The sequence below is a fragment of the Miscanthus floridulus genome, chromosome 1 (genome assembly GCF_019320115.1).
Source record: "Miscanthus floridulus cultivar M001 chromosome 1, ASM1932011v1, whole genome shotgun sequence".
Taxonomy (NCBI): domain Eukaryota; kingdom Viridiplantae; phylum Streptophyta; class Magnoliopsida; order Poales; family Poaceae; genus Miscanthus; species Miscanthus floridulus.
In genome coordinates, this window is record NC_089580.1 from 120023520 (window position 1) to 120047932 (window position 24413).

Here is a 24413-nt window from a genome sequence, read left to right on the forward strand (position 1 = left end):
TAGAGGTGGCTACAGAATAACTTCTTTTGTAGCTGACTACTGAATATACTCTCCATATATATATATATATATATATGCTGCTTTTACTTAATATCCAAATAGATATTTATATCCGACCTTCTCCGAAACCGATTTATACCGTATTTAATACTCATTATTTATATCCATAACTAAGTCAATCCGTATTCGTATATATATCCAAACGCTATCCGTGTCCGAATCACAACAAAAATATGAAAACAGATATAATAACCGTTCGAATGCGATCCGTTTTCATCCATACCCCTGCCTCTTGCCTCCGTCCGCATCGCACCGATGTCGCACCTCGCCGCCTCCGCCCCTACTCCGTCGCCTCTTTTCCTCTCCCACGTCTGATCCGGCGGCGTCAGCGGCGCCCGGCCCATCCTGCAGAGGCGCGCGGATGCGGCGGCCGGTCCTTCCGGCGGCGGCGGCGGCACACTGACGCGGCAGCCAGTCCTGCCGGGAGCTGCGCTCGCGACCCTCATCTTCATCTTTGCCTCCAAGCCTGGCGCTTCCCCAGGTCTACCTCGCCGCCGTCCTGATGTATCGAGGTTTGCGTCCTCCTCTTCTCAGTCTCAACCTGGGATGCGATCTGGATGGGGTTGTTGCGGCCCTCTCGATCTAGAGGTCAGTTTGGTTACATCTTGCCTAAAGTTTCTATTCGTTTTTTTTTTCCTGAGGTCCTACACCTACCGCTGGACAGCAGTGGAGATGAGGATGCACCACCCCTCCCCCTCCGCTCTAGAGATGCAAAGAGGGCATGACGGTACAGCTGAAACATTTTGAGGTGTCATTTGGGACAGACCGGCTTCAGTGGTCGCCACCCCATGCATGTCAACAAGCATGGTACCAGCCAGGTGCCCAGCCTCACTCCTCCCTTTTAATCTCTCAATCTCTGTGCTGTCTAGGAAACACTGTTTATGGTTTCTTCTTTTCTTAATTTTTTTAACAAATGTTTTGTTCAATTTTCACCTGCGTAGGATCTGTATACCTGTTTCTAACCTAAAAGCGATTTTCCCTGCTTTAGTATCTACATAATCTATTCTGATTGGTTAGGGACTATGATTCATGCTGCATTGCTGCAATAATTCAGAAGCTACGTGCTGATCAATTTGTGTGCTTGCTACTATTGCCTCCATGATTCTTATGAAATGCATCTGCGGTCATGAACAAGATGAGAGTGGTAAATATATTTCTGCAATCAGCTCGCTCTTATGAGTATAATAACTTAGCAAATGGATGAGTCTATGTTGATAGATGTTTCTCTGCAGATTTATGATGACCTCATGTACATGTCTCAGGTATGATTCATGTACCTTTGTATTTAATGTCATAGACTGGCTGCATACATGTATACTTCTTATTGCCGTTGTTGGTTAATTCCCTATGTTATCCAAAGCATTTGTAGTTGATTTGTAGAAGACAATAAGAGACAAAACTTTCATCCATTCTATAACACTGTCTTTGGTTAATTCCTCTTCGTATGCATCTATGTTTCTCAAAATGCTTCCTCCATGTGCTCTTAGATACATATGCATATATACAGTGTCCACACTTATCTTCCTCAAAACAACTTTTGGTTCTTGGTTCAAAGAGGTTATTTGTGGCATGGCATACACCTTACATATGACAGTAAATATTTATTTTTACCATGTTATTTAGTTTTGAAAACTAAAAATGCAGTTTTTTTACCTGCATATCTTTGTGCCCACATATGGTCATTTCTTTACTATTTTTGGTCTTATACATTTACCACTTTCTTTGTCTACATGTTTCCTCTTTTGTAGCTTATCATCTCTATGCAAAACGAGACCGTTCCTATTTCCTAACAGTACACTAATTCTGCCTTTTGACCGGAAGAGTCTTACCGCCTGTGACCGGAAGGTCCCGGGTTCGAGTCGTGGTCTCCTCGCATTGCACAGGCGAGGGTAAGGCTTGCCACTAACACCCTTGCCCAGACCCCGCGTAGAGCGGGAGCTCTGTGCACTGGGTACGCCCTTTTTTTTACACTACTTCTGCCTTTTGCATTGTACCTGCCTCTTTGAGGCTCCAGACAGACCAATTTTGTGCTCCATAAACTTACTGTATGAGTTTTATCCTTATAGTCAACTGGACTCCCTTACGCTATGCAATCCATGTATGCATGTCTTCTTATTAGCATTACTTATAGTCAACTGGACTCCCTTCCGCAATGCAAACCTAATGATCTGCTCATTGTTTGTTAATCCATGCATTGATCTTCATGCCCACGACAAATCTCGCATTAAGAGGCAGCTCACATGTAACACTTATCCTAAACATTACTAAGTACATGGAACTACATTCAGGTTGTACCTTACATACTGCTGTTTGTTTGCCACCAAACAAATTAGGCTTGCTTAGCCTATCCATGCAGGTATAAGATGTGCACAACGCCTGCTGACGCTGACCAGGTCAGCCTAACCTACCTGCTTTGCATTTTATTTGCCTTCAGGGATCCTATGATGGCCAACAATAGTACTGCCCCCTCTTACAGCGTTGCTACCAACCTACAGCATCTGCTTCTTTCGTGCAACAGATCACTTTTTTAATGTAAAATAATCGACCATTTTGTTCCTATCTAAAAGCTATTTGAGTCATTTGTTCATTTCTTTTCATAGAATATCAGACATCATGTTCTCCAATTTCTGTAAAGAAACAGTTATGGAATAAAAAGTTTTCATATTACCATAGATAAAGCTACGATCCACAGGTCCCAAATTTGCTACTCAGAACAATGTATGCAATTAAATAAGGATGCAATGGTACAAACAGAACTACAGAAGTGGTGATCCAGTGTCTTTTCAGGTGTTCAAAACAATGACATGGCCCCGTTCGCTGGTCTGAAACTTGGCTGAAACTGGCTGAAAACACTGTTCCGACTAAATTATTGTGAGAGAAAAACACTGTTTCGGCTGAAAAAAGAAGCCGAACAAGCCATTTTTAAGAGAAGCGAACTACGCAGCACTCCGAATTGTCCCTCTCATATATTTTCAGGTGTTCCAAACAAGGACAGATGTGAGCTTTGCCGAGACAAGACTCGTCTAACCATAGAGCTTGTGTGATGTTTCCTACTAGCTCACGAAAGGGAACTCTCATATTCCTTGCAAATTTGGTCTGTTGTTCGTTATCAGCAGTTCAAGAGTCAGACAAAAGACATGTACCTCAGTTATTTCTTCTTTCCACTCAAATTATACATTTACCTAAACAAGCCCGCGGTGGTTTCCCGAAGGAAACACCGTCCACGTCGCCGACATTTCTCCCGTCCGTGCGATTGCGGCCTCAACGGTCATGATGCCGTTAGTCAGCTCTGTTTTTTTAGTTTACCTCTTCGCTTCCAGCTTCTGACCACGGTTTTGGTAAGAATCCGTTAGCTTCTGCTGTCCTCGGTCTCCATTGTGAAGCGCATCGGTTTCTCCCCGATCGGCTTTCTTCGCCTCGCATTTGGGCTGCCTTCGAGCTGCAGGTCAGTCCTCGTCCTACTCGCCCCGACCGCTTTCCTCGCTCTTTTCCTCCTGCTTCGTCCTCCACGCCGCGCTCCTCTGTTGCCGGCGTTCTCGTCGGACCTCTTCGTCTTCCTCTTTGTTCTTCCCGTCGCGTCTCCTGTCTGCGCCGCCGGAGGTCTTTGGCTTCGGTTTGCTTCTTTCCAAGAGTTCGCTTCGCAGCTCCTGTCTGCGTCGGCCTTCCTGCTCGCGTTCTTCCTCCGGTTGCGCCGCGGCTGGCGGATTCGGGGGGGGGGGGGGGGGGGGGGGGGGGAGAGGGGGTTTTGGACGTGAGAGGGAAGCAGGCGGTAAGAGGGGTTCGAAAGGGGGGAAAGGTTCCTGTCTGAGCCGCCGGAGCGCTTCTTCTTCGCCTTCTTCTTCGTCTTCGTTCTTTCCAAGATTTCGCTTCGCACCTCCTGTCTGCGCCGCCATTCCTGCTCGCGTTCTTCCTGCGGCTGCGCCGTGTCTGGCGGATTCAGGGGGGTGGGGGGGCGAGCGAGGTTTTCGATCGGAGGGGGAGGTAGAGGGGAAGAGGGGTTGGAAAGGGGGGAAAGATGGACGCACTCAGGGACAACGCCGCTGTTTGATCCTACCTCGCCTGCTTCGCTGAACTTCACCAATTTCGTGCGTACGTTTTCGCCTCTGTCGCACTCGATGCATTCTGCCCTAATGCGGCTTGTGTATATCTGTTCGGCTAGGTTTGCTTAGACATAGATCGGGTGATTTGGCTGGTTCTGATGCCTTCTTCTCAAAACTCTTTGACGCAGGTTCGCATCGGTGTTGTTCAGAGGTGTCGTTGGCCGAACATTGCTGCCATTGTTGTTCCTGGTGATCAATTGGATAGCGGCCTAACTGAGAATCGATCGTATTCGACTGTCTTCGCGTCCAGGTATTACATGCTTTGTTCAGTATATATGTTTCGTTGTTTTCTCATTGTTTGTGCTAGGTTATTAAACTTAAATTCGAAAAAAAGATTAAAGTATAGAGTAGGTGGTTCCTTTGAAACAAAAATAGAAGAAAAAGTTTTTGATGGTTATGAGTGTTTCGTTGTTTTCTCATTGTTTGTGCTAGGTTATTAAACTGAAATTCGAAAAAAAGATTAGAGTATAGAGTAGGTGGTTCCTTTGAAACAAAAAATTAAGAAAAAGTCTTTTATGGTTATGAGAAAAATAGAGGAAACAAGTTTCAGCTATAATTGTTTGAGACAAAAGAACAGAAGAAAAAAAAGGGAGTGCAAAAAAAAGGAACTACAAAGAATAAAGAAAAGAAGACTAAGATGGTATGAAATCGGAATATAGGAGCAGACGGAAATAAACAGATCTGGAGAGATAGCAGAGAGAAGAATCTGAACAAAGAGAGAGGGAGAGGAGGTGTGGTCTTGAACCAGAAGAGTCCAATAGGTGTTACGCTTCGAAAGAGTCTGAAAAGTAGTATAGGCGGAAGAATACATGGACAACAATTGTAGCAGCGATACATATCAGACTTTATTTGTTCATAAATAGCTAGGGGGATCTAAGCCACAGCTAGCTAAAAAAAAATGAGTCTTAAAAAAGAAGCAGTACGATAGTAATGATATCATTAAGCGTAGTAGTTAGAAATAGGAAAAACACTAGAAAACGAAGCGTGCTTTGATGCGTCCTCCTTTTAGTGTCGTTCCAGTATAACCCGCAGTTGTTGCCAATGTGGTTAGAAAAAGGGAACATCTCGTATATGCATTCAAATTGTTTAGACAATTCACAGTATAAGAAGGTAAGAGATAAGTAGGAATTGGTTAAACCATCCTTCAATTTATGTATAGCTAGATTGTGTACAGGCTTGTGTACACTGTCAGCTATCAAGCTTGTGTACAAGCTTGGGTACGCTGTCAGGTATCACATGTGAGCGCTCCACGTAAACTTTCTTTCAAGAAATATAGTGACCTCATTTTTCACTTCTCAAAAAATGCTTTCTAGAGCATACAGTTTAGTGTCGTTCGAGATGTAACAGAGCCAATGTACAGGCTATGAAACTGAAATAGAAAAAAAAGATAGAAGTATAGATTAGGTAGTTCCTTTGAGACAGAAAAAGAAGAACATGTTTTTTATGGTTATGAGAGAAATAGAAGAAACAAGTTACAACTATAGTTGTCTCAGACCAAAAAAAACCAAAAAAAGGGAGTTCAAAACAAAAAGAGCTAAAAAAAAAGAAAAGAAAAGAGAACTAAGATGGTATGAAATCGGAATATAGGAGCAGACTGAAATAAACAGATTCGGAGAGAAAACAGAGAGAAGAATCTGAAAAATGAGAGAGGGAGAGGAGGTGACGTCTTGAACCAGGAGACTCCAATAGGTATTACGCTTAGAGAGAGTCTGAAAAGTAGTATAGGCGGGAGAATACATGGACAAGAATTATAGCAGCGATACATATCATAGTCTATTTGTTGATAAATAGCTAGGGGACTCTAATCCACAGCTACCTACAAAAAGAGACATAAGCGAGTCTTACAAAAGAAGCAATAGGATAGTAATGCTATCATTAGGCGTGGTAGTTAGAAATAGGAAAAAGACTAGAAAACGAGGCGTGCTTTGATGCCTCGTCCTTTTAGTGTCGTTCCAGTATAACCCGCGGTTATTGCCAATGTGGTTAGAAAACGGGAATATCTCGCAGATGCATTCAGATTGTTTAGACAATTGACATTACAAGAAGGTAATAAATAAATAGGGATTGGTGAAACCATGCTTGAATTTATCTATAGCTACATTGTGTGCAAGCTTGTGTACACTGTCAACTATCAAGCTTGTGTACAAGCTTGGGTATGCTGTCAGCTATCACATGTGAGCGCTCCACGTAGGCTTTCGTTCAAAAAATATAGTGAGCTCATTTTTCACTTCTCAAAAACTGGTTTCTAGACCATACAATTTGATGTCATTCAAGATGTAATAGACCCAATGTACATTTACCACGTCATACAAATCAAGCCTTAATTGATATTAATTTGTCAAGAAACAGCCACCTGCAAGGCCTCCAAATTCTAAGTGACAGCTTTAATCTAAAACAGCAGGATGTTCTACCAGTTACACTCGATGCCATCTACCCTAATGCGGCTTGTGTATATCTATTCTGCTAGATTTGCTTATAGATAGATCGGTTGATTTGCCTGATTCTGATGCCTTCGGCTCTAAACTTTTTGACGCAGGTTCGCATCATTGTTCGCTCAGGGACAACGCCGCTGTTTGCTCCTACCTCGCCTGCTTCGCTGAACTCGACTGATTGCGTGCGTACGTTCTCGACTCCGTGCCACTTTATGCCTTCTACCCTAATGCGGCTTCTGTATATCTGTTCTGCTAGGTTTGCTTATAGATAGATCGGTTTATTTACGTGGTTCTCATGCCTTCGTCGCAAAACTCTTTGACGCAGGTTTGCATCATTGTTGTTCAGAGCTGTCATTGGTCGAACATTGCTGCCATTGTTGTTCCTGGTGCTCAATTGGATATCGACCTACCTGAGATACTCTGTGCTTGGACTATCTTCGCGTCCAGGTATTATATGCGTTGTTCAGTATATATGTTTCTTTATTTTCTCATTGTTTGTGCTATGTTATGAAACTGATATTCCCTTGCTCTTCTGGCCCCTTTGCAAAATCGTTCAAAGGACGCGTACGGTTGTTGGAACAGTCCGAAGATCCATTGTTGTTTTTAGTTTGCACAAAAAAAATTGCAAAGTGATTTTTAAATTAACTTCTGTTTTTAAAAGGCCCTACATATTTGTACCTGGCAGACAGAGGCGGCAACCCAAAAAGTGTGCTCACATTTGGAGTGCTACTTTCGCTCCGTGTGTTAGATATGTTTTTTATCAAATTGTCCTACGTAGCTATGTTGCAAGAGGTTGCTCACCGGTGCTGCCTACCTTATGTATCCTATATACATGAAATGGTACAGGTGGGAAAGATATGTACGGTATAGAGGTTGATTTGGCCCCCAGTATGGTCCAGGGACCCTCAACAACACTCTTTTTCTGGGCTGAGCCTGCTGTGGATCCTGCCGTGGCCTACGAAGTTGCGGCATTGCAGGCTCTTATAGTTCTACAGGGGATTTATGGATTTGTTCTTCTTGATTATAGTGTCCATGCCCTTCAATTATATAGGGATCTAGCTCGCCATCTATTCTGCATTGCAAATAGAGGAGCTCAGCTTGCTAGATTGATCGTGGCAGCGCCCAGTCACGATGTTAGACCATTGTCGACTGTTGCGGCGTTCGCGCAGCAGTTGTTAGATGAACTCAGCGTGCTGTCGCCAGATTGAATGTCAGCATGTTTGTAGACTTTCAATTTCTTCTCAGCCTTGATGTATTCTTTCCTGCTTTCATTGTACGCATCGCACCATTAAGTATAAGAAGTCTAAATAAAGTCACTTCAGTTACACCTCATTCAGCGTCGATCTGTTTATACATCCATACTGTACCTCTCATCTCCATGTAATTAGTTTGGTTTCATTCCGCACTGTATGCTCCGCTCCCAGTTTGACTCTTTATAAACTCGTTTGGAATCTTATCGTTCTTTTACCACTCTGACTGTGTCAACAAAAACTTACTATACATCTGTATTTGTGCCTATACCTGAACTTGCCTGTTTTATATACTAATGTTTTGCCTTCTCCATTACTCATGTCAAACATATTCGCTACATTACGCTCTTATAAAACCATGAATAGCAGCAACAAAATGCACGTAAATGAATGGCCTGTTTGTGTACTCTTTCCCTGGATTCTCCAGTTCATGTTAACAAAATCATGCGTATCATACTGGGTATATTAGACTGTTATAGAATCAAGTACAGCGCACACAAAAGCTGCATCAAGTCATGAATTATACCAATTCCCTGGTACTATCAGATTGTTTGTGCGCTGTTATTCTAGGTTAACCAATGTATGCTACAGCCCCATAATCACCGCATACTCTTTTTTCCAAATGCTTCTTCCAAAAAAAAAGGGTTCATTGTTTTAGATTCATGGTAAGACGCACAGCCTTCATCGTCTATGGAATATCAAACTGGTATGCCTGCTCAGCAAACACGTATGTAGACTGTGCTCTATTTTTATTACATATCTACGATTTTAGTGACCGCTGCTATATTCAGTGGGCTCACTATTTCCCTGTACTATGCTAGCTAACAGTGGCTACCTATATTACTCAGTGGATGCTTCGGTGGATATACGCGCCTCTGCTGCTGCCACAGCGAGGTTCCGCCGATCAACACCACGTATGTACCCTACTGTGTATAACCTCATGTGAGGCAAGAATGTTGTATAAAGCTTCATCTTACCTCCACCAACCCTTAATCCATTTATGTTTGCATCTACGGATATGACCTTTACTCATTTGTTTTTTCACCTCTGTGGATTTTGAATAGCTTTTCAAATGTCAAGGCTTTGGGAACACTATACTATGTACATGAAGAGACACGAAAAAGACGGTGTCACAGAGGAACATCGTTGGGTGAAATGCAATAGGTGCAATTACAATTACAAGGCTCGTGCTAAACCTTGGCGTGGAACTATGCATTTTTGGCACCACTTGAGAAGAAGGCACCGCTACAACCATGAGCTAGGCCAATTTCAGGATCCTCAGATCGGCGAAGGTGCCGCCAATGCAAATGCTGATATGGGTGAAGTTCTCAATGCAAATGATCCATGAGCCATGACTATGTCCATACCCATGACCATGAGACCCATGAAGCCATGAGCTTGGCTATTTCTACTCATGCCGCGAAGATTGGTGCTTGTATGATATTTGATGTATGATGTATTTTTATCTTATTTGTTGCTTTACTCTTTAGTCTTTCGACTTAATCTAGATGTATTATGGATTCATAGAGTGGTGTAATGGTTTGCGCACCTATGTTATATATATATATATATATATATATATATATATATATATATATATATATATATATATATATATATATATATATATATATATATATATAACCGGCTACAAAATAGTTTATTCTGTAGCTACTTTGAGTTACGATAATTACTATGTTAATTTACGAGATTATAATAACTCCTTACTAAGTGATTTACTATAACGTTATGGTAAATATCTTTATATGTTATAGTAACCCAACTATCGTAAATATATATTGACGTTATCGTAAATTAGTATATAAAATTATCGTAAATAGAGGTGGCTACAGAATAACTTCTTTTGTAGCTGACTACTGAATATACTCTCCATATATATATATATATATATATGCTGCTTTTACTTAATATCCAAATAGATATTTATATCCGACCTTCTCCGAAACCGATTTATACCGTATTTAATACTCATTATTTATATCCATAACTAAGTCAATCCGTATTCGTATATATATCCAAACGCTATCCGTGTCCGAATCACAACAAAAATATGAAAACAGATATAATAACCGTTCGAATGCGATCCGTTTTCATCCATACCCCTGCCTCTTGCCTCCGTCCGCATCGCACCGATGTCGCACCTCGCCGCCTCCGCCCCTACTCCGTCGCCTCTTTTCCTCTCCCACGTCTGATCCGGCGGCGTCAGCGGCGCCCGGCCCATCCTGCAGAGGCGCGCGGATGCGGCGGCCGGTCCTTCCGGCGGCGGCGGCGGCACACTGACGCGGCAGCCAGTCCTGCCGGGAGCTGCGCTCGCGACCCTCATCTTCATCTTTGCCTCCAAGCCTGGCGCTTCCCCAGGTCTACCTCGCCGCCGTCCTGATGTATCGAGGTTTGCGTCCTCCTCTTCTCAGTCTCAACCTGGGATGCGATCTGGATGGGGTTGTTGCGGCCCTCTCGATCTAGAGGTCAGTTTGGTTACATCTTGCCTAAAGTTTCTATTCGTTTTTTTTTTCCTGAGGTCCTACACCTACCGCTGGACAGCAGTGGAGATGAGGATGCACCACCCCTCCCCCTCCGCTCTAGAGATGCAAAGAGGGCATGACGGTACAGCTGAAACATTTTGAGGTGTCATTTGGGACAGACCGGCTTCAGTGGTCGCCACCCCATGCATGTCAACAAGCATGGTACCAGCCAGGTGCCCAGCCTCACTCCTCCCTTTTAATCTCTCAATCTCTGTGCTGTCTAGGAAACACTGTTTATGGTTTCTTCTTTTCTTAATTTTTTTAACAAATGTTTTGTTCAATTTTCACCTGCGTAGGATCTGTATACCTGTTTCTAACCTAAAAGCGATTTTCCCTGCTTTAGTATCTACATAATCTATTCTGATTGGTTAGGGACTATGATTCATGCTGCATTGCTGCAATAATTCAGAAGCTACGTGCTGATCAATTTGTGTGCTTGCTACTATTGCCTCCATGATTCTTATGAAATGCATCTGCGGTCATGAACAAGATGAGAGTGGTAAATATATTTCTGCAATCAGCTCGCTCTTATGAGTATAATAACTTAGCAAATGGATGAGTCTATGTTGATAGATGTTTCTCTGCAGATTTATGATGACCTCATGTACATGTCTCAGGTATGATTCATGTACCTTTGTATTTAATGTCATAGACTGGCTGCATACATGTATACTTCTTATTGCCGTTGTTGGTTAATTCCCTATGTTATCCAAAGCATTTGTAGTTGATTTGTAGAAGACAATAAGAGACAAAACTTTCATCCATTCTATAACACTGTCTTTGGTTAATTCCTCTTCGTATGCATCTATGTTTCTCAAAATGCTTCCTCCATGTGCTCTTAGATACATATGCATATATACAGTGTCCACACTTATCTTCCTCAAAACAACTTTTGGTTCTTGGTTCAAAGAGGTTATTTGTGGCATGGCATACACCTTACATATGACAGTAAATATTTATTTTTACCATGTTATTTAGTTTTGAAAACTAAAAATGCAGTTTTTTACCTGCATATCTTTGTGCCCACATATGGTCATTTCTTTACTATTTTTGGTCTTATACATTTACCACTTTCTTTGTCTACATGTTTCCTCTTTTGTAGCTTATCATCTCTATGCAAAACGAGACCGTTCCTATTTCCTAACAGTACACTAATTCTGCCTTTTGACCGGAAGAGTCTTACCGCCTGTGACCGGAAGGTCCCGGGTTCGAGTCGTGGTCTCCTCGCATTGCACAGGCGAGGGTAAGGCTTGCCACTAACACCCTTGCCCAGACCCCGCGTAGAGCGGGAGCTCTGTGCACTGGGTACGCCCTTTTTTTTACACTACTTCTGCCTTTTGCATTGTACCTGCCTCTTTGAGGCTCCAGACAGACCAATTTTGTGCTCCATAAACTTACTGTATGAGTTTTATCCTTATAGTCAACTGGACTCCCTTACGCTATGCAATCCATGTATGCATGTCTTCTTATTAGCATTACTTATAGTCAACTGGACTCCCTTCCGCAATGCAAACCTAATGATCTGCTCATTGTTTGTTAATCCATGCATTGATCTTCATGCCCACGACAAATCTCGCATTAAGAGGCAGCTCACATGTAACACTTATCCTAAACATTACTAAGTACATGGAACTACATTCAGGTTGTACCTTACATACTGCTGTTTGTTTGCCACCAAACAAATTAGGCTTGCTTAGCCTATCCATGCAGGTATAAGATGTGCACAACGCCTGCTGACGCTGACCAGGTCAGCCTAACCTACCTGCTTTGCATTTTATTTGCCTTCAGGGATCCTATGATGGCCAACAATAGTACTGCCCCCTCTTACAGCGTTGCTACCAACCTACAGCATCTGCTTCTTTCGTGCAACAGATCACTTTTTTAATGTAAAATAATCGACCATTTTGTTCCTATCTAAAAGCTATTTGAGTCATTTGTTCATTTCTTTTCATAGAATATCAGACATCATGTTCTCCAATTTCTGTAAAGAAACAGTTATGGAATAAAAAGTTTTCATATTACCATAGATAAAGCTACGATCCACAGGTCCCAAATTTGCTACTCAGAACAATGTATGCAATTAAATAAGGATGCAATGGTACAAACAGAACTACAGAAGTGGTGATCCAGTGTCTTTTCAGGTGTTCAAAACAATGACATGGCCCCGTTCGCTGGTCTGAAACTTGGCTGAAACTGGCTGAAAACACTGTTCCGACTAAATTATTGTGAGAGAAAAACACTGTTTCGGCTGAAAAAAGAAGCCGAACAAGCCATTTTTAAGAGAAGCGAACTACGCAGCACTCCGAATTGTCCCTCTCATATATTTTCAGGTGTTCCAAACAAGGACAGATGTGAGCTTTGCCGAGACAAGACTCGTCTAACCATAGAGCTTGTGTGATGTTTCCTACTAGCTCACGAAAGGGAACTCTCATATTCCTTGCAAATTTGGTCTGTTGTTCGTTATCAGCAGTTCAAGAGTCAGACAAAAGACATGTACCTCAGTTATTTCTTCTTTCCACTCAAATTATACATTTACCTAAACAAGCCCGCGGTGGTTTCCCGAAGGAAACACCGTCCACGTCGCCGACATTTCTCCCGTCCGTGCGATTGCGGCCTCAACGGTCATGATGCCGTTAGTCAGCTCTGTTTTTTAGTTTACCTCTTCGCTTCCAGCTTCTGACCACGGTTTTGGTAAGAATCCGTTAGCTTCTGCTGTCCTCGGTCTCCATTGTGAAGCGCATCGGTTTCTCCCCGATCGGCTTTCTTCGCCTCGCATTTGGGCTGCCTTCGAGCTGCAGGTCAGTCCTCGTCCTACTCGCCCCGACCGCTTTCCTCGCTCTTTTCCTCCTGCTTCGTCCTCCACGCCGCGCTCCTCTGTTGCCGGCGTTCTCGTCGGACCTCTTCGTCTTCCTCTTTGTTCTTCCCGTCGCGTCTCCTGTCTGCGCCGCCGGAGGTCTTTGGCTTCGGTTTGCTTCTTTCCAAGAGTTCGCTTCGCAGCTCCTGTCTGCGTCGGCCTTCCTGCTCGCGTTCTTCCTCCGGTTGCGCCGCGGCTGGCGGATTCGGGGGGGGGGGGAGGGGGGGGGGGGGAGAGGGGGTTTTGGACGTGAGAGGGAAGCAGGCGGTAAGAGGGGTTCGAAAGGGGGGAAAGGTTCCTGTCTGAGCCGCCGGAGCGCTTCTTCTTCGCCTTCTTCTTCGTCTTCGTTCTTTCCAAGATTTCGCTTCGCACCTCCTGTCTGCGCCGCCATTCCTGCTCGCGTTCTTCCTGCGGCTGCGCCGTGTCTGGCGGATTCAGGGGGGTGGGGGGGCGAGCGAGGTTTTCGATCGGAGGGGGAGGTAGAGGGGAAGAGGGGTTGGAAAGGGGGGAAAGATGGACGCACTCAGGGACAACGCCGCTGTTTGATCCTACCTCGCCTGCTTCGCTGAACTTCACCAATTTCGTGCGTACGTTTTCGCCTCTGTCGCACTCGATGCATTCTGCCCTAATGCGGCTTGTGTATATCTGTTCGGCTAGGTTTGCTTAGACATAGATCGGGTGATTTGGCTGGTTCTGATGCCTTCTTCTCAAAACTCTTTGACGCAGGTTCGCATCGGTGTTGTTCAGAGGTGTCGTTGGCCGAACATTGCTGCCATTGTTGTTCCTGGTGATCAATTGGATAGCGGCCTAACTGAGAATCGATCGTATTCGACTGTCTTCGCGTCCAGGTATTACATGCTTTGTTCAGTATATATGTTTCGTTGTTTTCTCATTGTTTGTGCTAGGTTATTAAACTTAAATTCGAAAAAAAGATTAAAGTATAGAGTAGGTGGTTCCTTTGAAACAAAAATAGAAGAAAAAGTTTTTGATGGTTATGAGTGTTTCGTTGTTTTCTCATTGTTTGTGCTAGGTTATTAAACTGAAATTCGAAAAAAAGATTAGAGTATAGAGTAGGTGGTTCCTTTGAAACAAAAAATTAAGAAAAAGTCTTTTATGGTTATGAGAAAAATAGAGGAAACAAGTTTCAGCTATAATTGTTTGAGACAAAAGAACAGAAGAAAAAAAAGGGAGTGCAAAAAAAAGGAACTACAAAGAATAAAGAAAAGAAGACTAAGATGGTATGAAATCGGAATATAGGAGCAGACGGAAATAAACAGATCTGGAGAGATAGCAGAGAGAAGAATCTGAACAAAGAGAGAGGGAGAGGAGGTGTGGTCTTGAACCAGGAAGAGTCCAATAGGTGTTACGCTTCGAAAGAGTCTGAAAAGTAGTATAGGCGGAAGAATACATGGACAACAATTGTAGCAGCGATACATATCAGACTTTATTTGTTCATAAATAGCTAGGGGGATCTAAGCCACAGCTAGCTAAAAAAAAATGAGTCTTAAAAAAGAAGCAGTACGATAGTAATGATATCATTAAGCGTAGTAGTTAGAAATAGGAAAAACACTAGAAAACGAAGCGTGCTTTGATGCGTCCTCCTTTTAGTGTCGTTCCAGTATAACCCGCAGTTGTTGCCAATGTGGTTAGAAAAAGGGAACATCTCGTATATGCATTCAAATTGTTTAGACAATTCACAGTATAAGAAGGTAAGAGATAAGTAGGAATTGGTTAAACCATCCTTCAATTTATGTATAGCTAGATTGTGTACAGGCTTGTGTACACTGTCAGCTATCAAGCTTGTGTACAAGCTTGGGTACGCTGTCAGGTATCACATGTGAGCGCTCCACGTAAACTTTCTTTCAAGAAATATAGTGACCTCATTTTTCACTTCTCAAAAAATGCTTTCTAGAGCATACAGTTTAGTGTCGTTCGAGATGTAACAGAGCCAATGTACAGGCTATGAAACTGAAATAGAAAAAAAAGATAGAAGTATAGATTAGGTAGTTCCTTTGAGACAGAAAAAGAAGAACATGTTTTTTATGGTTATGAGAGAAATAGAAGAAACAAGTTACAACTATAGTTGTCTCAGACCAAAAAAAACCAAAAAAAGGGAGTTCAAAACAAAAAGAGCTAAAAAAAAGAAAAGAAAAGAGAACTAAGATGGTATGAAATCGGAATATAGGAGCAGACTGAAATAAACAGATTCGGAGAGAAAACAGAGAGAAGAATCTGAAAAATGAGAGAGGGAGAGGAGGTGACGTCTTGAACCAGGAGACTCCAATAGGTATTACGCTTAGAGAGAGTCTGAAAAGTAGTATAGGCGGGAGAATACATGGACAAGAATTATAGCAGCGATACATATCATAGTCTATTTGTTGATAAATAGCTAGGGGACTCTAATCCACAGCTACCTACAAAAAGAGACATAAGCGAGTCTTACAAAAGAAGCAATAGGATAGTAATGCTATCATTAGGCGTGGTAGTTAGAAATAGGAAAAAGACTAGAAAACGAGGCGTGCTTTGATGCCTCGTCCTTTTAGTGTCGTTCCAGTATAACCCGCGGTTATTGCCAATGTGGTTAGAAAACGGGAATATCTCGCAGATGCATTCAGATTGTTTAGACAATTGACATTACAAGAAGGTAATAAATAAATAGGGATTGGTGAAACCATGCTTGAATTTATCTATAGCTACATTGTGTGCAAGCTTGTGTACACTGTCAACTATCAAGCTTGTGTACAAGCTTGGGTATGCTGTCAGCTATCACATGTGAGCGCTCCACGTAGGCTTTCGTTCAAAAAATATAGTGAGCTCATTTTTCACTTCTCAAAAACTGGTTTCTAGACCATACAATTTGATGTCATTCAAGATGTAATAGACCCAATGTACATTTACCACGTCATACAAATCAAGCCTTAATTGATATTAATTTGTCAAGAAACAGCCACCTGCAAGGCCTCCAAATTCTAAGTGACAGCTTTAATCTAAAACAGCAGGATGTTCTACCAGTTACACTCGATGCCATCTACCCTAATGCGGCTTGTGTATATCTATTCTGCTAGATTTGCTTATAGATAGATCGGTTGATTTGCCTGATTCTGATGCCTTCGGCTCTAAACTTTTTGACGCAGGTTCGCATCATTGTTCGCTCAGGGACAACGCCGCTGTTTGCTCCTACCTCGCCTGCTTCGCTGAACTCGACTGATTGCGTGCGTACGTTCTCGACTCCGTGCCACTTTATGCCTTCTACCCTAATGCGGCTTCTGTATATCTGTTCTGCTAGGTTTGCTTATAGATAGATCGGTTTATTTACGTGGTTCTCATGCCTTCGTCGCAAAACTCTTTGACGCAGGTTTGCATCATTGTTGTTCAGAGCTGTCATTGGTCGAACATTGCTGCCATTGTTGTTCCTGGTGCTCAATTGGATATCGACCTACCTGAGATACTCTGTGCTTGGACTATCTTCGCGTCCAGGTATTATATGCGTTGTTCAGTATATATGTTTCTTTATTTTCTCATTGTTTGTGCTATGTTATGAAACTGATATTCCCTTGCTCTTCTGGCCCCTTTGCAAAATCGTTCAAAGGACGCGTACGGTTGTTGGAACAGTCCGAAGATCCATTGTTGTTTTTAGTTTGCACAAAAAAAATTGCAAAGTGATTTTTAAATTAACTTCTGTTTTTAAAAGGCCCTACATATTTGTACCTGGCAGACAGAGGCGGCAACCCAAAAAGTGTGCTCACATTTGGAGTGCTACTTTCGCTCCGTGTGTTAGATATGTTTTTTATCAAATTGTCCTACGTAGCTATGTTGCAAGAGGTTGCTCACCGGTGCTGCCTACCTTATGTATCCTATATACATGAAATGGTACAGGTGGGAAAGATATGTACGGTATAGAGGTTGATTTGGCCCCCAGTATGGTCCAGGGACCCTCAACAACACTCTTTTTCTGGGCTGAGCCTGCTGTGGATCCTGCCGTGGCCTACGAAGTTGCGGCATTGCAGGCTCTTATAGTTCTACAGGGGATTTATGGATTTGTTCTTCTTGATTATAGTGTCCATGCCCTTCAATTATATAGGGATCTAGCTCGCCATCTATTCTGCATTGCAAATAGAGGAGCTCAGCTTGCTAGATTGATCGTGGCAGCGCCCAGTCACGATGTTAGACCATTGTCGACTGTTGCGGCGTTCGCGCAGCAGTTGTTAGATGAACTCAGCGTGCTGTCGCCAGATTGAATGTCAGCATGTTTGTAGACTTTCAATTTCTTCTCAGCCTTGATGTATTCTTTCCTGCTTTCATTGTACGCATCGCACCATTAAGTATAAGAAGTCTAAATAAAGTCACTTCAGTTACACCTCATTCAGCGTCGATCTGTTTATACATCCATACTGTACCTCTCATCTCCATGTAATTAGTTTGGTTTCATTCCGCACTGTATGCTCCGCTCCCAGTTTGACTCTTTATAAACTCGTTTGGAATCTTATCGTTCTTTTACCACTCTGACTGTGTCAACAAAAACTTACTATACATCTGTATTTGTGCCTATACCTGAACTTGCCTGTTTTATATACTAATGTTTTGCCTTCTCCATTACTCATGTCAAACATATTCGCTACATTACGCTCTTATAAAACCATGAATAGCAGCAACAAAATGCACGTAAATGAATGGCCTGTTTGTGTACTCTTTCCCTGGATTCTCCAGTTCATGTTAACAAAATCATGCGTATCATACTGGGTATATTAGACTGTTATAGAATCAAGTACAGCGCACACAAAAGCTGCATCAAGTCATGAATTATACCAATTCCCTGGTACTATCAGATTGTTTGTGCGCTGTTATTCTAGGTTAACCAATGTATGCTACAGCCCCATAATCACCGCATACTCTTTTTTCCAAATGCTTCTTCCAAAAAAAAAGGGTTCATTGTTTTAGATTCATGGTAAGACGCACAGCCTTCATCGTCTATGGAATATCAAACTGGTATGCCTGCTCAGCAAACACGTATGTAGACTGTGCTCTATTTTTATTACATATCTACGATTTTAGTGACCGCTGCTATATTCAGTGGGCTCACTATTTCCCTGTACTATGCTAGCTAACAGTGGCTACCTATATTACTCAGTGGATGCTTCGGTGGATATACGCGCCTCTGCTGCTGCCACAGCGAGGTTCCGCCGATCAACACCACGTATGTACCCTACTGTGTATAACCTCATGTGAGGCAAGAATGTTGTATAAAGCTTCATCTTACCTATTCTGTCCTTCGACCAGGAAATAACTCGTCATATCCTATTCAAAGTACTGATCCAGCACAGTGTAGGCAGAAGAGGAGAAAGCTCCTAAAGCAGCATCGTCGTATTTGGGGAGGTACTGCACCAGGCCCTACAGCAAATTGTAGTTTCGTGACTTAGGCCTACAATATGGTTCACTCCTATACCCTGTTTACAGGTGCAGCCTCAGCATATAGTGCTACCTTACAGTGTGCTCAGTTCGATGATGATTTCGTAGAGGCTCTTAAAGGTAATGGCCGTACCTTTGTATGCTGCGTCTATCTTTTCCATCATCACCAGCCCTACCTAAGGATGCTGACCTCATCTATGTTTAATTCTCTCTTACATATGCATAAACCAGTTTCTTATCCTGGAAGATCATACCATGGACCACCGGCCCAACAGTGTTCTAACTGCAAAGCCGTTTTCTGGAACGCTGAAAGTGTTGGTAAAGAGGCACGCACCTCTTCTGGATCACCTATTTACAACAAGTGCTGTAAAGGAGGCCGAATTGTTATTCCTCCGTTCCTTCCTAGGCCTGAACCCTTAGCATCTTTGGCAAGATTTGATGGAGGATCGGTCTCTAACAAGTTTATGAAGAATATAAGATGCTACAATTGTCTTTTTGCATTCTCCTCTATGGGAGCCAAGATAGATCGAACCATGAATGATGGCAGGGGGCCTCCGGTGTTTAAAATCTGTGGACAGATTCATCACCGCATCGGTTCTTTGATACCTCCACATGGTCGCCCTCCGAAATTTATTCAGCTATATGTGTATGATACATCCGCCGAGGTTGAGAACAGAATTGCCTCATTAGAAAGCGAAGACACAATAGCATCAGATCTAGATCCTACTATTGTACAATCTTTAGTTAATATGTTGGATGAACATAATTTGTTTGCAAAGCAGTTTAGAATGGCCAGGGACAGATTTGCAGGCAATGACACTGAAGATTTTGTCATTCGCATTGTTGGTCCAAAAAACGGAGATCCGCCTCAGTACAGTTTACCAGCTACAGATCAATTGGCCATGCTTGTGGTTGGTGATTTTAGCTGTGAAGAATTTGAGCGGGACATTATTGTGCAGAAACAGACAGGAGATCTAGATCAAATCTCTGCTTTGCATCCTGCTTTCATGGCGCTTTAGTATCCTCTATTGTTTCCATATGCTGAACGTGGTTGGCAGACCGGTGTTTTATACACTGGTGCCACTCAATCAGCAAAGAATGCTCATGTAAAGCTAACCATGCAAGATTACTACTGCTATATGTTCCACTATCGAAGAAATGAGCCCAATCCTTATTTATGTTATGGACCATTATCAACTCAGGCCAAGGTTGATGCCCGGGCCTGCGTCGATGAAAACAGGCTCAAATATATAATGGATCACCAGGCTGATATCAGAATGGAAAGTATTCAAGGAATCTGTGATGCTATTAGCAGAGGTTCCGAACAAGGAAGTGAGGTTGGTAAAATGACCGTATTACCGGCATCATATACAGGCGGTAGACGTTATATGATACAAAATTATCATGATGGTATAGCTATCTGTCGAGAATACGGTCCCCCTGATTTCTTCATTACATTTACATGTAATCCTAAATGGTTAGAGATTTATGAGGCTATCTTTGAGCCTGGACAGACACCAGCTGATAGGAATGATATAATTGTCCGAGTGTTCAACATCAAGTTAGAAGAACTTCTGCATGATATTAGATGTGGTAAACCCTTTGGACCTTCCAGCGCAGGTATAATCGTCTACGGACAGAAAAACCATTCTTTCTATCTACATCCATTTGTCAACTAGCTCTTCCAGATCCTAAATATGCCCTATTCAAATGCAGTGCTCCACACTGTAGAGTTCCAGAAACGCGGACTTCCACATGCGCACATAATCCTTTGGACTTCAAGAGATACATCTGATCCGACTTCTGCGATGATAGACAAATATGTATCTGCAGAAGTGCCTGATCCAAAAAATGATCCACTAGGCTATGCTCTTGTTGCAGAGCACATGACACATGGACCCTGCGGTCAAACCAATCCTAGATGTCCATGCATGAAGAACAATAAGTGTTCCAAGCATTTTCCCAAACCATACCAGCCTGCAACTACAGTTAGTTCTATTGGCTTTGCTGTGTACAAGAGACCTGAGAACAATCTCTTTGTTTGCAAAGGACGCCTCCAAATGGATAACAGATGGGTTGTTCCATATAACATGTTCCTCCTTAAAAAATATCAGGCACACATCAATGTTGAGTGGTGCAATAAAACTACATTCATCAAGTACCTCTTCAAGTATGTAACCAAAGGAGCTGATTGTAGCAAGGCCTATCTACAACGAGTCAAGAGAGCCCAGCAGGCGCCGTATGATGATGAAACGAAGACTATAAATGAGATAAAAGAATATCTTGACTGTAGATATATCTGTGAGCAGGATGCATGTTGGAGAATGTTTGGATATGATATTCATAGACACTATCCAGCAGTAGAAAGAATGCCTGTACATCTTCCAAACGAGAATTTCATAACTTTTAGTGCTAGAGCAAAGATGGATAGATTAGTGTCTACCGAGTTTTTAAAAAGAACAATGTTAACTCAGTGGTTTGTCTGCAACGAGCTTTTTCCTGAAGCTAGAGCATTGACCTATCCTAAGTTTCCTTCCAAATGGATATGGGATCAAAGAGATAGAAGGTGGACAAAGCGGAAACAGCAGCATGGTAAGATAGGCCGTCTTCACTATGTACACCCATCAGCTGGAGATCGCTACTATCTTCGCATGTTGCTGCTAACAGTTAAGGGTGCAACAAGCTATGACCATCTCAGATTCCACAACCGAACATATCATCGTACATTCAAAGAGGCGTGCATGTCGCGCGGCCTTCTTGGTGATGATCAGGAATGGTACAACGCTTTCGATGAAGCAGCAGCTTGGGCTACTTCACCACAACTTCGTAGCTTATTTGTCACAATGATACTTTTCTGTGAAGTTGGTGATGAAAACACTTTCTTCGAAAAAATTTGGCACCATCTAGCCGACGATATCATCTACCAGTACAGAGATATGATTGGTGATCCTAATTATGTGTTAGCTGATTCAGTAGCTAGGGATTACCTTCTGGATGAGCTTTCCACTCTTTTTTCTCAGAGTGGCAGGAACATAGCTGAGTTCAGCTTACCTCCAAAGACACATGCTGACTATCCTGCTCAAAACAACCGCCTTGTCGAAGAAGAGCTATCGTATCCTGCTGATCCATTGATTGACATGAACAGTCCAGCTGCTTTCCTTAATGAAGATCAAAGAAATGCCTTCTATAAAATAGTCCGCAGAGTGCAACAGAATGAGCCCGGTTTTTTTTTTGTATCAGGATATGGGGGAACTGGTAAAACATATTTATGGAATCGAATAGTAAACTATCTCAGAGGACAAAAAAAATTGTTCTTACTGTGGCATCGTCCGGAGTAGCGGCGCTGCTCTTGCCAGGGGGACGGACTGCTCATTCAAGATTCAGAATACCTTGTGAAGTAGAGGATGATATGATCTGTGATGTTAGCAGGGGCACCATGCTTTCAGAGCTTATTGAACTTACAAGCCTTATTATTTGGGACGAAGCCCTTATGGCTAATAGAAAATGTTTTGAAGCATTAGACCGCACACTACGTGACATAGAAAGAGTAAAAAAACCTGACGCTGCAAATATTCCGTTTGGTGGTAAGGTGGTCGTGCTGGGAGGGGACCTCAGGCAGATCTTACCTGTAGTTGAAGGGGGTACAAAACAAGACGTCATCAGTGCTGCTATAATCACCTCACGCTTGTGGGCTCATGTAGAGGTGCTCAGCTTAAATCAGAACATGCGATTGGTGTGTTCGCCAAATGATGCTCGCCAATAGCAGGAGGTCGCCCTGTTCAGCAGATGGATATTAGATATTGGCGAAGGTAAAACACCCTCCTTTTCAAAGGATGGAGAAGATGAAACAAGCTGGATTACAATACCTGAAGAATTGCTCATAGTGCCTGGTGAGGATAAACTTGCAGCCATTGTACAGTCAGTATATCCTAACTTTGAAACCAGGTACAGAGACCCTCTGTACCTTTCTCAAAGGGCCATACTAGCTCCAACAAATGAACTCGCATATACAATAAATCAGTACATGGTTCCCTTAGTTCACGGCAGAGAAAAAGAATACCTCAGTTCGGATACTATTGCCAAAGCCACTGCTCAACATGAAGCATATGATCTTCTATATCCTATTGAGTTCCTTAACTCAATTAATGGTAATAACTTCCCACAGCATCGAATTGTACTCAAACAAGGAGTTCCTATAATGCTATTGCGTAATCTCAATCAAAGAGCAGGCCTTTGCAATGGTACAAGGCTGACTGTAACCTCTATAGGAGAATGGACAATTGAGGCCAAAATTATGAATGGCCGCCATGCAAATCAAACATTTGCAATTCCATGAATTACTCTGTCTCTCAAAAGTAACAAGTGGCCATTTGTTCTACAGCGACGCCAATATCCTATAAGAGTTTGCTATGCCATGACAATCAATAAAAGTCAGGGACAAACATTATTAACTGTTGGCATCTACCTCAAAAAACCAGTCTTCACACATGGTCAGCTCTATGTAGCTGTTTCGCGAGTAACGACAAAACAAGGTCTCAGAATCTACATAGAAGATGATGATGGCAATCCTTCCAGTGAAACAAGAAACATTGTATACAAGGAAGTTCTTCAGCATCTGCCTTAGCTACTAAATGCACAATCATTCTATACTTACTTCGTACCTAAAATGGCCTTCATGCCTACGTCTCATCAGTATCCCCACATTTGGTCCTAATAATATTTACCGGTATAGTCTTATGTAGTACACAAATGAGGCTATAGGTCACTGTACATGTATGTATTTGCTTTGGAAAACCATGCCTATGTGCTTTGGCTTAATTAGCACTGACCATATGCATCGGTGTGTAGTAGCACCATGCAGTTGTACCTTTCTATGTAAACACCAGCGAAAAAAAGCTAACTTTTGGTGCTCATGATTTGCATCCCTGGCTCTACATCTTGCACCACTGTGCCTCAGTGCATTTGGTTTCTCCTCACAATATATGTACGCATAAATAGCTTTATAAATTGCTGCTCTTTGTGTGTCAGATCCATCATGCAGGAACCAGTCTTTCTAGACAAGCTAGAAAAAGGACGCCATTCACATGGCATTGTTGTTCGAGTCGTGAGGAAGTGGATTCACTACGAAAACAATGGACAGGGTCCACCTCAATACATTGGGATGGTTGTGGCGGATGCAAAGGTACTGATACTGATTCTTTACAAAATAAAGCAATACTATCTTTGTGTTAAACATAGCAATCACATTTTTACAATCATCAGAAACAGTAGCTCCTACACATTGACATGCAATCTAATCAGCTTAGTACCTACAATGACAGGAAAATGCCATATATGCTGAAATTTCAGATGACCTCATCGATGGCAAAGCATATCTTTTCAATGTTGGCAAAGTTTATGTTGTTAAGAAATTCGTCGTCCAGAATGCCAAAAAAAGCTACAGACCAGTTGACAAGAACCTCATGATAGATATTACAGACTACACAACAGTTGAGCTTGTTCGGAATCCTCCACACTCAATTCCAGAGTACGTTTACAGAATCACTCCATTACGAGCCATTAGACCAGCGCGGGTCGTATTCAACCTGACAGGTGACCTATTTGATCAATTATCGTTTGTACATAGATTTATCTTAGACATACTATATAGATCTGCTAACTAATAAGGTTGCGTCAATCTTTTTACCAGATGTCCTTGGATATCTCATTAGGTATGAAGCAGCTCACACATTTGTTCCTAAGAACATGGAAAAGGCTAAAACACTAAG

The 24413-nt window shown here is 42.4% G+C and overlaps 1 protein-coding gene and 2 long non-coding RNA genes across 19 annotated transcripts; all 3 read left to right on the forward strand.

Annotated features, from left to right (window-relative positions):
- Nucleotides 1–291: 291 nt before the first annotated feature.
- Nucleotides 292–3232, forward strand: LOC136491973 (uncharacterized). 5 transcript variants are annotated; one of them, XR_010768092.1, is made up of 3 exons: nt 292–878; nt 1078–2592; nt 3037–3232. It is a non-coding gene; the product is annotated as an uncharacterized lncRNA (long non-coding RNA). The 5 variants fall into 5 exon arrangements; XR_010768091.1 differs by lacking the exon at nt 3037–3232 and having other exon boundaries at nt 292–648; nt 725–878; nt 1078–2884; XR_010768093.1 differs by lacking the exon at nt 3037–3232 and having other exon boundaries at nt 292–648; nt 728–878; nt 1078–2884.
- An 844-nt stretch (nt 3233–4076) lies between these two features.
- On the forward strand, nt 4077–23813 carry LOC136492011 (uncharacterized). Of its 6 annotated transcripts, none has more exons than XR_010768102.1 (6): nt 4077–4410; nt 6697–6778; nt 6918–7039; nt 16374–16455; nt 16595–16716; nt 23674–23813. XR_010768102.1 is itself a non-coding variant. In XM_066488179.1 (6 exons), the coding sequence occupies exons 1-6, from the start codon at nt 16565–16567 to the stop codon at nt 23700–23702; spliced, it is 504 nt and encodes a 167-aa protein (XP_066344276.1). In that variant the 5' UTR covers nt 16485–16564; the 3' UTR covers nt 23703–23813. The 6 variants fall into 6 exon arrangements, 1 of the variants encoding a protein (XP_066344276.1); XR_010768104.1 differs by lacking the exon at nt 23674–23813 and adding an exon at nt 18178–18320; XR_010768103.1 differs by lacking the exon at nt 23674–23813 and adding an exon at nt 16829–17083.
- Nucleotides 9972–12911, forward strand: LOC136491986 (uncharacterized). Of its 8 annotated transcripts, none has more exons than XR_010768100.1 (5): nt 9972–10558; nt 10758–10884; nt 10973–11002; nt 12174–12271; nt 12716–12911. It is a non-coding gene; the product is annotated as an uncharacterized lncRNA (long non-coding RNA). The 8 variants fall into 8 exon arrangements; XR_010768097.1 differs by lacking the exon at nt 12716–12911 and having other exon boundaries at nt 9972–10328; nt 10405–10558; nt 12174–12563; XR_010768101.1 differs by lacking the exon at nt 12716–12911 and having other exon boundaries at nt 9972–10328; nt 10408–10558; nt 12174–12563.
- Nucleotides 23814–24413: the final 600 nt, after the last annotated feature.

Bases quoted from the DNA above. Each gene is read 5' to 3' on its own strand.
- LOC136492011 (XM_066488179.1), top strand. From the start codon at position 16,565: ATGCCTTCGTCGCAAAACTCTTTGACGCAGGTTTGCATCATTGTTGTT. The intron at 18,434-18,516 runs GTATGTACCCTA...TCCTTCGACCAG, and splicing joins GTTCCGCCGATCAACACCAC to GAAATAACTCGTCATATCCT. The intron at 18,613-18,693 runs GTACTGCACCAG...CCCTGTTTACAG, and splicing joins GCATCGTCGTATTTGGGGAG to GTGCAGCCTCAGCATATAGT.